This window comes from Poromitra crassiceps, assembly GCF_964638095.1.
Source record: "Poromitra crassiceps genome assembly, chromosome: 5".
NCBI lineage: Eukaryota > Metazoa > Chordata > Actinopteri > Beryciformes > Melamphaidae > Poromitra > Poromitra crassiceps.
The window spans coordinates 49,365,607-49,376,912 of NC_139642.1; the positions used below are offsets into that span (position 1 = coordinate 49,365,607).

Sequence of the window (11,306 nt, forward strand, 5' to 3'; positions counted from 1 at the left end):
TCAGAGGGAGCTTTGAGACTGGAGGAGTGCGGAGCGAGCGGATCTACTGCCAGACCGTTGACGGACTCCTCCGCCGAACTGAGGGGGGACTCTGGAGCGGGGCTGCAGCTTGCCGACGTCTTGGGGGTACCCTCTGCTAGAGGAGGAGGAGAAGACGCGGTCAGAAAGATCAACAACAACAGCTTAGCAAACACACTGCTTAGGTCTACAAACCAAGTCCCCATTTCCCCCATCGGGCTTCAGATTACATCGACTAGCTTCAATTGCTATGAAACAAACAGCGGAGGGCGCTTAAGTTTTCACTTTGAAGCTTTTTTGGCTTCCTCCTCCTATTCCTTCTTGTCCCTGTCTCTGTCTGTGTGGCACTGTTGTGCAGCGCAGCAGGCTGGAAGAGAGCAGTCATGAGGAGCTGTCAGTGTACATTAGCTGCTGTTTACACCCCCAGAGAGAAAGAGAGAGAGAGACACACACACACACACACACATGCACACGCACACGCACTCGCACGCACACACACATAACTGCCATCTGGCGCTGCAACACTAGCTTGTCTATGACATGACAAACCAGCAGCTTGCTGGCTGACACTGCCACAGCACTGGGGACGGGGGGAGGGGGGAATGGTGGGAGGGGGAAGGGGGGAGAGTGACAGGCTGACAGTAGCAACTAGCCACTAGCTATAATCATGCATACAAAGCAATGCTCTGGTCTAGCCCAAGGCGCATGGTTATTATAACGTCTATGTATGGTTGTGTCGTGTGTGTGTGTGTGTGTGTGTGTGTGTGTGTGTGTGTGTGTGTGTGTGTGTGTGTAGGTGTTATTTCTTTACCTTGGTTCTGGGCTGGCTGGGTGTGTGTGTTCTGGCCCTGGTCTCCATTGAGCCACAGCTGCATGCGGAGGTAGGGCTCTCTGCTCCTCTGGTTCAACTTGCTCCACGGTTTGTGTCGAGACAGACTATCAATCAATATTCCCTGAAACACACACCAAGAGAGTATGGAGTCAGACACGCAGCTTCTAAAAATAGAATGATATCATATAAACAGCAGAGACAACTTTATAGGGGGTAGATGAAATACACGCACGCACACACGCGCACACACACGCGCGCACACACACACACACACACACACACACACACACCACGAACGCGCACACACACAGACATGCACACACGTGCACACGCAGACAAGTATTAGTTTTCCCACACTAAAGTGGATTTGTTTTCATTCTAATGAAGTCCAACCCCCCTTTTCCCCCATTTGCCACGCCCCCTCCTCACCTCTTTGGAGTCCTCCTGGGTGTGGTTCTCCTCTGCTGACTGGGTGGGCATTATTGTTCTGCGGGGGTCTGTGTGCATGTTGCTCCACCACTGCTCTCTCCAGTGACCCAGGCCGCCGCCTCCTCCCCCGCTCCCGGAGCGGGCCGAGCCCTCGGAGCTCCTGCCCAGCCTGAGAGCACCGTCTGTGGACATGTCCATGCCGAGAGAAGCCCTGCCCTCTCTCTTCACGCTGGTGCTGTAGTCGAGGATGGGACACGGGGACGAGGGGGAGGACAGGAGGGAACTGTGAGGCTTCTTGAGGGACAGGGCCAACGGGTTGTACGGGGGGAGGGGAGCGGTGAGCGGAGAGCCCAGGAAGTCCCGATGAGACAGCGAGGAGGAAGACGAGGAAGACGAGGCTTTGAGCATGGGTTCCAGCACCGCCTGCTGGGCCTCCATCTCTCTGCGGGCCTGCTCTAAGATGGAGCGGATCGCCTCGTCCGAACCGCTGCCGCCTCCTCCGCCCCCTCCTCCGCCTCCGCCGCCACCACCTCCTTTCAGCCCCCCGTATGAGGAGGGAGCATGGGACAAGTCTGTTGAGGGAGAGGGGAAAGAACTGTCACAGAAGACACTGACACAAACACGGCCAAAAACGTTCATCTTCTATAGACCCTTTTCACGGGGGCCACTATGTGTCGAAAAGGCAGGGTAAACACAGGTGCAAGCAAAACACTAATGAGGGTTTCCAGAAGTGTGCCTTTTTCGAGACAAAATAGGCCCCTGCGAAAAGGGTCTATAGTTTTGACACTTTCGAAGCTGACACAACGACGACTCACCGGCTTTCTGCACCTGCAGCTCTCGTTTGGCCTGCTCCAGGATGGACTTGATGGCCTCGTCCGAGCTGGCCTCAGGGGTGCGGATGCGAGCGGTGATGTTACCTGGAAGGCAGATGGGAAGAGGGAGTGTGGGAGGAGAGAACACAACCTGGTCAGATTAAAACATATAAAGATATATATAAATACATATATAACCAAGCAGAAAACAGAGGACGCCAAATAATTAAAACGTTGCACAGCAGCACAAGGAACAACATTCCCACCACTGGAGCTTTGAAGCTACTAGACTGGAGAGGAGGGAGCGCCGTCATTTCTCTCCGGGCCCTTTCTGGAGTTCACACATGCACACGTGCTGCAGGGCTCGTACAGTAAACGCTCCCCGCACAATAACAACTACCAATAAACTCCCTAAATACACATGCCGGCTTGCCTTTGACGCAAGTCACTGGAACTGTGTAACTATGTGGTTACCTTCAAGACACATGTCTCACTGTATGCCTGCCCGCAGATTAATAACGCAAAACACACGCACGCACAAAGACACAGGCGCACGCACGCACGCGTGGTAGATACAATGCACACACCCCAACACAAACATGCCACACAGACACAACGTGCTGGGATCTCTGTGTGTGAACGGGAGGGGACAGACCTGTGTGCGAGGCTGTATCAGAGAAGGCTCTCCGCTTCGGAACATCCTGAAACACTCGGCTAAGCTGGGGCTGGCCTGAGCCCTCTGTTAAAAACAATGTAACACACACTAGGTTACAGCACTTGTGTGTTTTTCTTCTCCAGCTAGACTACTGGGCGCCCTACTGTGCTCTGTAACATGACTCGGTGAGCCGCCGCAAAGATAGAGATGTGTGGCATACTGTATATGGTTTACAAGTTAACAAACGGAGCCATGCTAAAAGTAGCCTTCATTTCTTTTCCACACACACACACACACACACTATGTCTAGGTGGTGGACTATGCTATGTTTATGGAGTGAGACCTCCTTCAATCAGAAATGTCCTGATGCGTTAACGAAAGCAGGCCCCCGCTAATCGAATCTACCCGTAGATAACAGTAACCCCGCCTTCCTCCCAGTTCCCACCAATCGATACTATTGATCTGTGAAAGGTTTCTGTATTGACCAATGCTTGCTCTCGGGGTCAGTGCATGACTAGGAACTCACTCAAAACACACAGGTGTGGCACAGGATGGGAGTCGGGAGGGAGAACGAAAAATAAAAAGCTTGTCCATAATATTGACAAGCGAATCGATGTCTCTGTGCAGGGCTTCACTCACATGTCCACTCACGCGCATACAACACACAAGACACGCACGCTAGAAGCACATTAAGACACGCAAGACTCACCTCTCTGTCGTCCCTGGATGCTGCGCAGCGCGAGGATGTTCTGCTCGTCGGCGAGGAACTGCCTCATCTTGTGGAAGGGCTCCTTCCCCCGGATGGTCAGCTTGCTCCAGGGTTTGGGCCGGGCCAGGATCTCGCTGACCGAGCCCTGGGAGAGGCCCAGCACGTAGTGGCCGAACACGCGCTGACCGATGTTGTGCTTGATCAGCTGCTCTTTCACCTGCCGGGCGATCTCGGACGTGTCCATGTCCTCCCCGTCCAGAACGCTGCCGGTGGTGGCGTCGGAGTGGCTGGGGGAAGGGGAGGGGGCGCTGCCGGCCGTGCTGCTCCCGTTAAGCATGGCCATGTCCGGGCTGGCCGGAGGCGGCTGGGGGCTGCTGGCCGCCAGAGGGATGGACCCAGAGCCGGGGGTGGAGGTGGGGATGGAGCCGAGGGTCGGGGTGAAGGGGGCGAACAGCAGCGCCCCGCCCGGGATCCCTGACGACTCCTGCAGGGCTTTGGAGTAGAAGGTCTGCAGCAGCTGGCGCTGTAGCAGGGAACTGAGGGCCATCTTGCCGCCCACCAGAGGAAAGGCAGGGGAGTAGAAGTCCTGTCCAATGCCCGTAGGAGTGAAAGGGTATGTTTCACTGCTGCTGCTGGTGGAGGTGGTGGTGGTGTTGATGGAATCCGTGTAAGAGCGAGACATGGGCAGGTGGGAGGAGGAGGGGAGAGAGGGAAGAGGAGGAGGGGGCGAAGAAGAGGGGTCGCTGGGCATGGCCTCCTCCTTGGGTGTGGACACGTCTGTCCCTTTCCGCCCGGCTGACCCTACAAGAAAGGTCAAACACACCATGCATTATGGGGGAGTCAACAAAAAAAAGGGGGGGTTTCCGAAAAGAGAAAAATAAAACTTGAAAAAGAGATCTTAATCAAAGGTCTTTTCCAAATTAATTAACGTTTTGCTCTCCGTTTTTTTTTTTTTGCTAACCCCCCCCAGAGACAATATGCCCATGCATTTGTGATTTGTACCTTTCTTGTAAGCAGCCTGGAAGAAGAAGAAGGGGGGAAAAGACAATTGACACTGTACTGCTCAGGCAGTGTAGCTTTGCCCGCGGCTCAGTCTCTCTGGCAGGCAAAGGGGAAGTAATTGGACAGAGCAAATGATGATTGTCCACAGATAACCAATACATCATGCGAGTCCTCTCCATGCTGCCCTCCACAGTGTGTTGCTAGCCACTGCATCGCTCCATTGCAGATGTTGCTTTACCAAAGACGTCGGTTCATTAAAAATCACATCCATGAAAAATAACAAATAGAGCAATAAATTCATTTGGAGAAAAAAAAGAAACCAAAAAAGGGGGAAAAAGTTTCCAGATGGAAAAACACAGATGCATGTCACCATAAATAGAGACTGTACAGCTCTGTTGACTCTGAGTAAAGGCCTAACGTCACTACTTCCCCCCCCCCCCCCCAAGTATTTAAGAGTAATCATTTTTACTTTCACCAAAATAAATATAAAGTATAATTTCTCAACCTGGATCCCACTGGAAAACGATCCTGATGATAAGCAGGCAATTGAGCACTGGGAGAAATATTATTCTAATGCATAAGCAGTTGGAGATTTTACATGATTGAGTTAGACAGCACGCTCCCCTTACTTTGAATGTTAATCAATTCAAAGCTATTCAACTATTCAAGCCTCGAGACATGACATTTCAACCCCATAAACACTGGTGTAGAGGGCAGAATATGGTGTCCTCGTTTTTATGTACTGCTACTCTGCTACTGTCCAGGTTGAACTCCTGCTTGGACACCACAGATACATTCATTTCTCCTCTGTGGAGTGTGTTCAAATTTAAAACAACATGTGACTCTTTGCATCAAAATAAGTTTTGTATGTCTTCTGCATATTCAACTAATTACTAACAAACGATTGAAGTTGCCAAACTCTCAACAAGACAAAAACCATTTGGAAAAGTATTCTCAGAGAAAACGAGAAGAATGTATGCGCCGCTGCGCGTATTCTTCGATTCACTACCTTGCTCTGATCTGTGCATAGCTCTGTCCCCGCAGCCTTACCTGCAGTCCGGCCTTCCTGTAGCCAACCATGGATGAAGGACTCAACTTCTGCGGTCATTCTTTCGGCGGTCATTCTTTTTTGTTGTCCGAGTTCAGGTTTTGCGGTCTGACCATGGTTACTTAACCCTGGCCATTATAGCCGTAGAGCGGAGGCAGACTTACCACTCAGCTCAGTGTTGGCGATGCGCAGAGAGGCGCTCTCAGATTGAAGACTCCGGTTCTTCTGCAGCAGCAGCACCTCCAGGGGCTTGGATGAGTCCTGACGGAGTGACGGAGGGGACAGGCGCAGAAATGGAAGAGAAATAAAAAATTTGACTTTTCAAATTAACTTTGCTCCTGGCTCTCCCTCGACATGTTCACGTGCACTTTTCAATCTGTACAACGATGTTTTTTAAATTACTTTTTGAATGTACTGAATAGTGTCTTTGCATGGTTTAATGAGCACATTTTGGTTAAAGTGGTTGTCATCAATATTGCTACTGTTTCTTGCAACATTTCTTCTGTCATGTTCATGTATCACTAAACATCACCCGGGTGTAGAGATTCTATCTGTAGCCATTACCTGCACTGAGTCGGAAGGCCCAAACTCCATAGACTTGAGGATACTGAGGAGAGAGAAACATGTCATGATCCACATGAAGTCTAAGCACAGAACCAAGGTTTAGTATGCTGTCTTTCTATTCCTGTCTGTTTAAGGACAAAGAGAGGAGAGGAAGGGGGGGGGGGGGGGTAGGGGGGTTTGCGACAGACACACACACACACACACACACACACACACACACACACACAAGCTTTATGTTTATTAAGTGCACTCAATTGAGTTAGAGATCTTAAACGGGGACACGCTTCTTGTTTAACATGATTAAGACATCAAACGCATACAATAAATAGATCTAGATAGATCTGGGGCGGCTGTGGCTCAGGAGGCAGAGCGGGTCGTCCACCAATCAGAAGGTCGGTGGTTCGATCCCCGGCTCCTCCATTCTGCATGTCCAAGTGCCCTAGGCAAGATACTCCCAATGGTGCTGCTGCCATCGCCGTATGAATGTGTGTGTGAATGTAGGAATGTGTTGTAAAGCGCTTTGAGTGGTCGGTAGACTAGAAAAGGACTATATAAATATCTATGCTGGACACACACACACACACACACACACACACACACACATCTCAGCCTGCGCTCCTCACCTCAACTCCTTCTTCACCTCCTCATAGTCAGCTTGCTTCTGCAGTTTCTCCTCCAGTTCCTGTGGATGACATAGAAATGAAATGATGTGCTAATAAATGAACTGATAATTTGTGAGAATAAAAGCAGTTTATTGTGTAAATAAAAGCAGTTATTGGATCCCAGGATGAGTCCAGTGATGTTGATCATTGCAGTGTGTTTGCCTGTGTGACCAGGAACACAACAAAGCAGGAAAAAGGCAGGAAAAACCATGTCCTGATAGAAATTCATGGCCATGGTCAAGTGTCCAAAAATAACTGAAATCCTTGAAAACAAAATGGCTGCATGTTCCGTTAGCCGTGTTACCTTGAGAGTGGCAGTCTTGGTGCTGAGCTGCTGCTCCAGCTGGCTGATCTGGGAGCTGGTGGTCTCTCGGAGTTTGGTCAGGCTGGCCTGCAGTCTCTGGACGTCCTCCACCAGCTGGGCGCTCTCCCTCTCTTTGGCCCCGAGCTCCGCCTCCAGACTGGTGCGGGACACCGCCTCCACCGCCTGCTCCTATAGGCCAAACAGGACAGCAGTTTAACCTGTGAGCAAATCAACAGCTACACTCCAGCTACACAAGTACTTATCAGGCCAGTCACCATCTCAACTGCCAGCTCCTGCTCTCAAAAAATCTATTCACTTAATCAATACAGCAATCAATCACTATGTCCACTGCCAGACATAAGGAAGCTGATCAATGGATCATTGATCATTTCAAAGGCCTGCTCCTATAGACCAATAATCAGGGGTAATCAATCAACCAATCACAACCATCCACCACCAGGAGATCAATAAAGTCAGCCAATCAGTTTCTACACGTTAAATACATCAATATAGTTAATCAATGAGCCAATCACCTAGTGCCACCTCGGCAACTTGCCACTCGAACACACAAACAGTAGTCATAGGTTGATTAAAGGTCGATTTATTGATCATCGCTGCATTCATTGATCTTTAAGGTCAGGCATTGGAGTTGCCAATAATGTATTGATTGATCAATCGATACATTATTGGCAACTCCAATGCCTGATCTTAAAGATCAACGAATGCAGGGATCAATAAATGGAGCCTATCCTCTCTAGCAGCTGACCTGGCAAAACAAAGCAAAGCTGATCCTCAGTCAGTCAATATAATGTTTATCGGCCATCCCGTCAATCAGTGAACGGGTGCAATGCGTTACCGTGTCGGGGTCGGCCTGGATCTGGCCGGCGAGCTGCAGGGATTGGTTAGTCATGGACAGCTGCTCTCTCAGTGACTCCGCCTCCCTCTGAGCCGCTTCTGCCCGCTGGAAGGAGAGAGGAGGAAAGGTTAAAGTAACAATCCGCCCTCTCACACTGTTATATACATCATCAATTTGTGACGTTAGATGCACTCCAGAAGTTTATTTGGTGTGCTGTAATTTCTTCTTTGATACACAAACACTTTCCCTTAACCTGCCTCGGCTTTTGACAAGCCCCGAGAAGCGGGCAGGGATGTCAGTTCCACGGGTTATACGTGTAGGTGGAGAGAGAGCGAGAGACTGATAGCGAGCCTCAGAAAGCAACATTGCATCTTGTGGCTGCGTTGTATTATGATTTATTGAGGCAGCTGTCGGTGGAGAAATCGGTGTCTCTGCCTGGCCCGGCATGATGGATTTCTTACAAATTTGCTTTGGAAAGAAGCCCCTTTGCTCTTTGATTCTGAGAGACTGACACCAAAACCTGATCCGTTACTGTTGATGGTTTCAAATTTAAATGCTTTAAAATGTTCTTCTGCTATCAAACGGCATTCTCTGGAAATAGTTTGACGTGACGCGATGTGGTCTAGGTTCGGCCACTTATCCGCGTGAATAAGAAAAACACAAACACCAAACAACAAAAAGAGCCCAGAAATGTTAATGTGCATAATGGCAACATCTGTTTGTTTTTTTGTTTTTTGTTTTTTTTTACTGTTAAATTGTTTTAGTGTGGACTTTTCCTTTATGTGATGTAATCAAAAATGAAACAAGAAGGCAGGAGCGTTCAGAAGAGACTCAGCACTTCATATTCACAGCCAAACTGCCACGCTACTGTTGGGAACGATCTGGAACGTTCGCCAACTCGCCATCATTAAGAGTTACGGGGAGCCGATACCAAACTGTTCCTAATTGCAACCATATTGAGAGAGCTTATTGACTGGGTGGGTGAAAAAATCCTGTTTTCCATTTTCTCCTTATAAAAGCATATAAAAGTCTGTGACTAAGCTGGAGGCCATGCTGTCATCCTCTGTAAACCTCAAATCAGAAGTGTGAATAGAGCGTGTGTGTGTGTGTGGGTGTGTGTGTGTGTGTGTGTGTGTGTGTGTGTGTGTGTGTGTGTGTGTGTGTGTGTGTGTGTGTGGCATTATAGTCGGAGCACTAACCTCTAGGCCTACATTAACATTACATGCCTATGCTATCCCTTCAGCCACAAATCATACTGTTGGGCTAATAATGAAAGTTAACAACAATGACATTACCAGATACCACAGGAATATTTACAACTCAAGGGCAGGGGGCGCACTGGAGGTGGTGGGTGGGGGGGAGGGGCTAGTTCAGCTGGAGAGGGTGAGTAGGTGTCTAATGGAACATGTGAAGCTAATAGCCCTGACAATGATAATCAATGCATTCTTTGTTCATGCAAGCTAAGCTATTATACTTCCCTGATTCTCTGGACGGATAACAATATTTCAATTTAACCAGCCTGTACCAGTATATATATTTGTGAATAATGAATAATGAATCTCTCCCACTATATGTATGGCCAAAGAACACAGTTTCACTGCTTTCTTAGTTAAAAAAAACCCCCACAGCAATATTAACCGTAAGACTTGGCTAAAGCCAAACGTGATGATGAAGTCTGCACGATGCCGTGTTAAAGCGCACAGGGAGGACTGTGAGTGGTGGCAGGGCGTTACCTGATTGGCTCTTTCCAGGTCTGTCATCACCATCTCAATCTCATCGGCCCTGAGGAGGAAACGCACATTTGACTACACAGACAGAGAGGGTGGATACTGGATGTGGCAATGCTTAACAGACACAGACTAAAGTACAGCACACAAATCAGTAACGGGGAAGATGTAAATGTGGACGATTCTCAAAGTGTGTGTGTGTGTGTGTGTGTGTGTGTGTGTGTGTGTGTGTGTGTGTGTGTGTGCGCTCCTAGAGTACACATTATGCCAATGTCGTGTCCATTAAGCTGCTGTCTAAATTTCACCTTAATCCATTGATTGTGAACTCTATAACCCAAGCAGCTTGTATGTGTGCGTGCATACATGTATTTAAGTGTGCGTGTGTGTGTGTGTGAGTGTGTGTGTGTGTGCGCGTGCGTGCATACATGTATTTACGTGTGCGTGTGTGTGTGTGCGTGCGTGTGTGCGTGTGTGTACATGTGTGTGTGTGTGTGCGCACACATGTAAGCTCCTAAACCCAGGCCACACTAAAACAGAGGGATTACACTAATAGAGCTCTAAGTCCTACTACACAGACTAATCTGCTATGAAGCTGTGTGATTGTGTCTGACTAATGGTCTGGATGGGGGCCATGTTTCACCTCTCACTCGCTGGAGGTCAGAGAGCAGGCACACATCCCCATAATACCCCTCTTATTGGACATGGGCAAAATAGTTTAATAACCCTCTTTGATGGCTGATAGATTATCTACCTATCATTTGTCTGCACAGACTGATAGAGAGATGTGGAGATAACGATGAGGGAGGAGGCAACACAGGACACTGAACTACAATATAACCTGTACAAATAGCCACAATGCCCGAGAGGAATTGAGCATGCGAACACACACAGCCCTTCACAATAAAAGTTCGACACACACTTCACATCAGGCCTTCACAATAAAAGGCCAACACACACTTCACACAGCCTTTCACAATAAAAGGGCAACACACACACTTCGCACACAGTCCATCACAATAAAGGCCCGACACACACTTCACACACAGTCCTTGACAATAAAGGCCCGACACACACTTCACACACAGTCCTTCACAATAAAAGCCCGACACACACTTCACACACAGCCCTTCACAATAAAATCCCAACACACACTTCACGCACAGCCCTTCACAATAAAAGCCCTCACACACACTTCACAGTTCACTAGGGATGTAACAATATGACATTTCACTTCACAGTACGATACAGTGTGGTACGGTATCTACCAAAATATCACGGTATACGGTATTTCACGGTACAACCACCCCCCTCTTGTAAACGTACTATGCCCCGTTTTGCCTTGAAGAAAAATGTATTTGAACTCAAATTGAAACTACCAGTAATATCAGCATGCTTGCACAAGGGGTCCATGCATGCTGTGCAACATATTGTGGGCTCGATATCGCAGTAAGACAGTACCGGTATATTGTTACCTGCCTACAGTTCACACATAGCCCTTCAGGGGGCAGAGGTGAGGGGGAACGTTAAAAACGCCCGAAGGCCACTTTGTTTCAGTCCCCATAATAGCCCTCTTATTGACTTGGGAAAACTTATTTTATGGCTGATAGATTTACCTATCATTTGTCCACACTGATAGAGATGTGGAAAATATCTATGAGGGGAAAATGCAACACAGGACAGCCTACTGA

General features: G+C 48.6%; 1 protein-coding gene across 2 annotated transcripts in view; it reads right to left on the bottom strand.

Annotated features, from left to right (window-relative positions):
- cux1b (cut-like homeobox 1b) overlaps positions 1–11,306 on the bottom strand; it is a 79,385-nt gene that overhangs the window by 17,707 nt on the left and 50,372 nt on the right. For both annotated transcript variants that reach the window (XM_083636891.1, XM_083636890.1), the window contains exons 9-14: positions 9,625–9,673; positions 7,892–7,996; positions 7,036–7,224; positions 6,693–6,751; positions 6,070–6,112; positions 5,670–5,766 (exon numbers count right to left, since the gene is read on the bottom strand). In XM_083636891.1, coding sequence (XP_083493017.1) covers positions 5,670–5,766; positions 6,070–6,112; positions 6,693–6,751; positions 7,036–7,224; positions 7,892–7,996; positions 9,625–9,673 — 542 coding nt within the window. The remainder of the gene's footprint in view (positions 1–5,669; positions 5,767–6,069; positions 6,113–6,692; positions 6,752–7,035; positions 7,225–7,891; positions 7,997–9,624; positions 9,674–11,306) is intronic.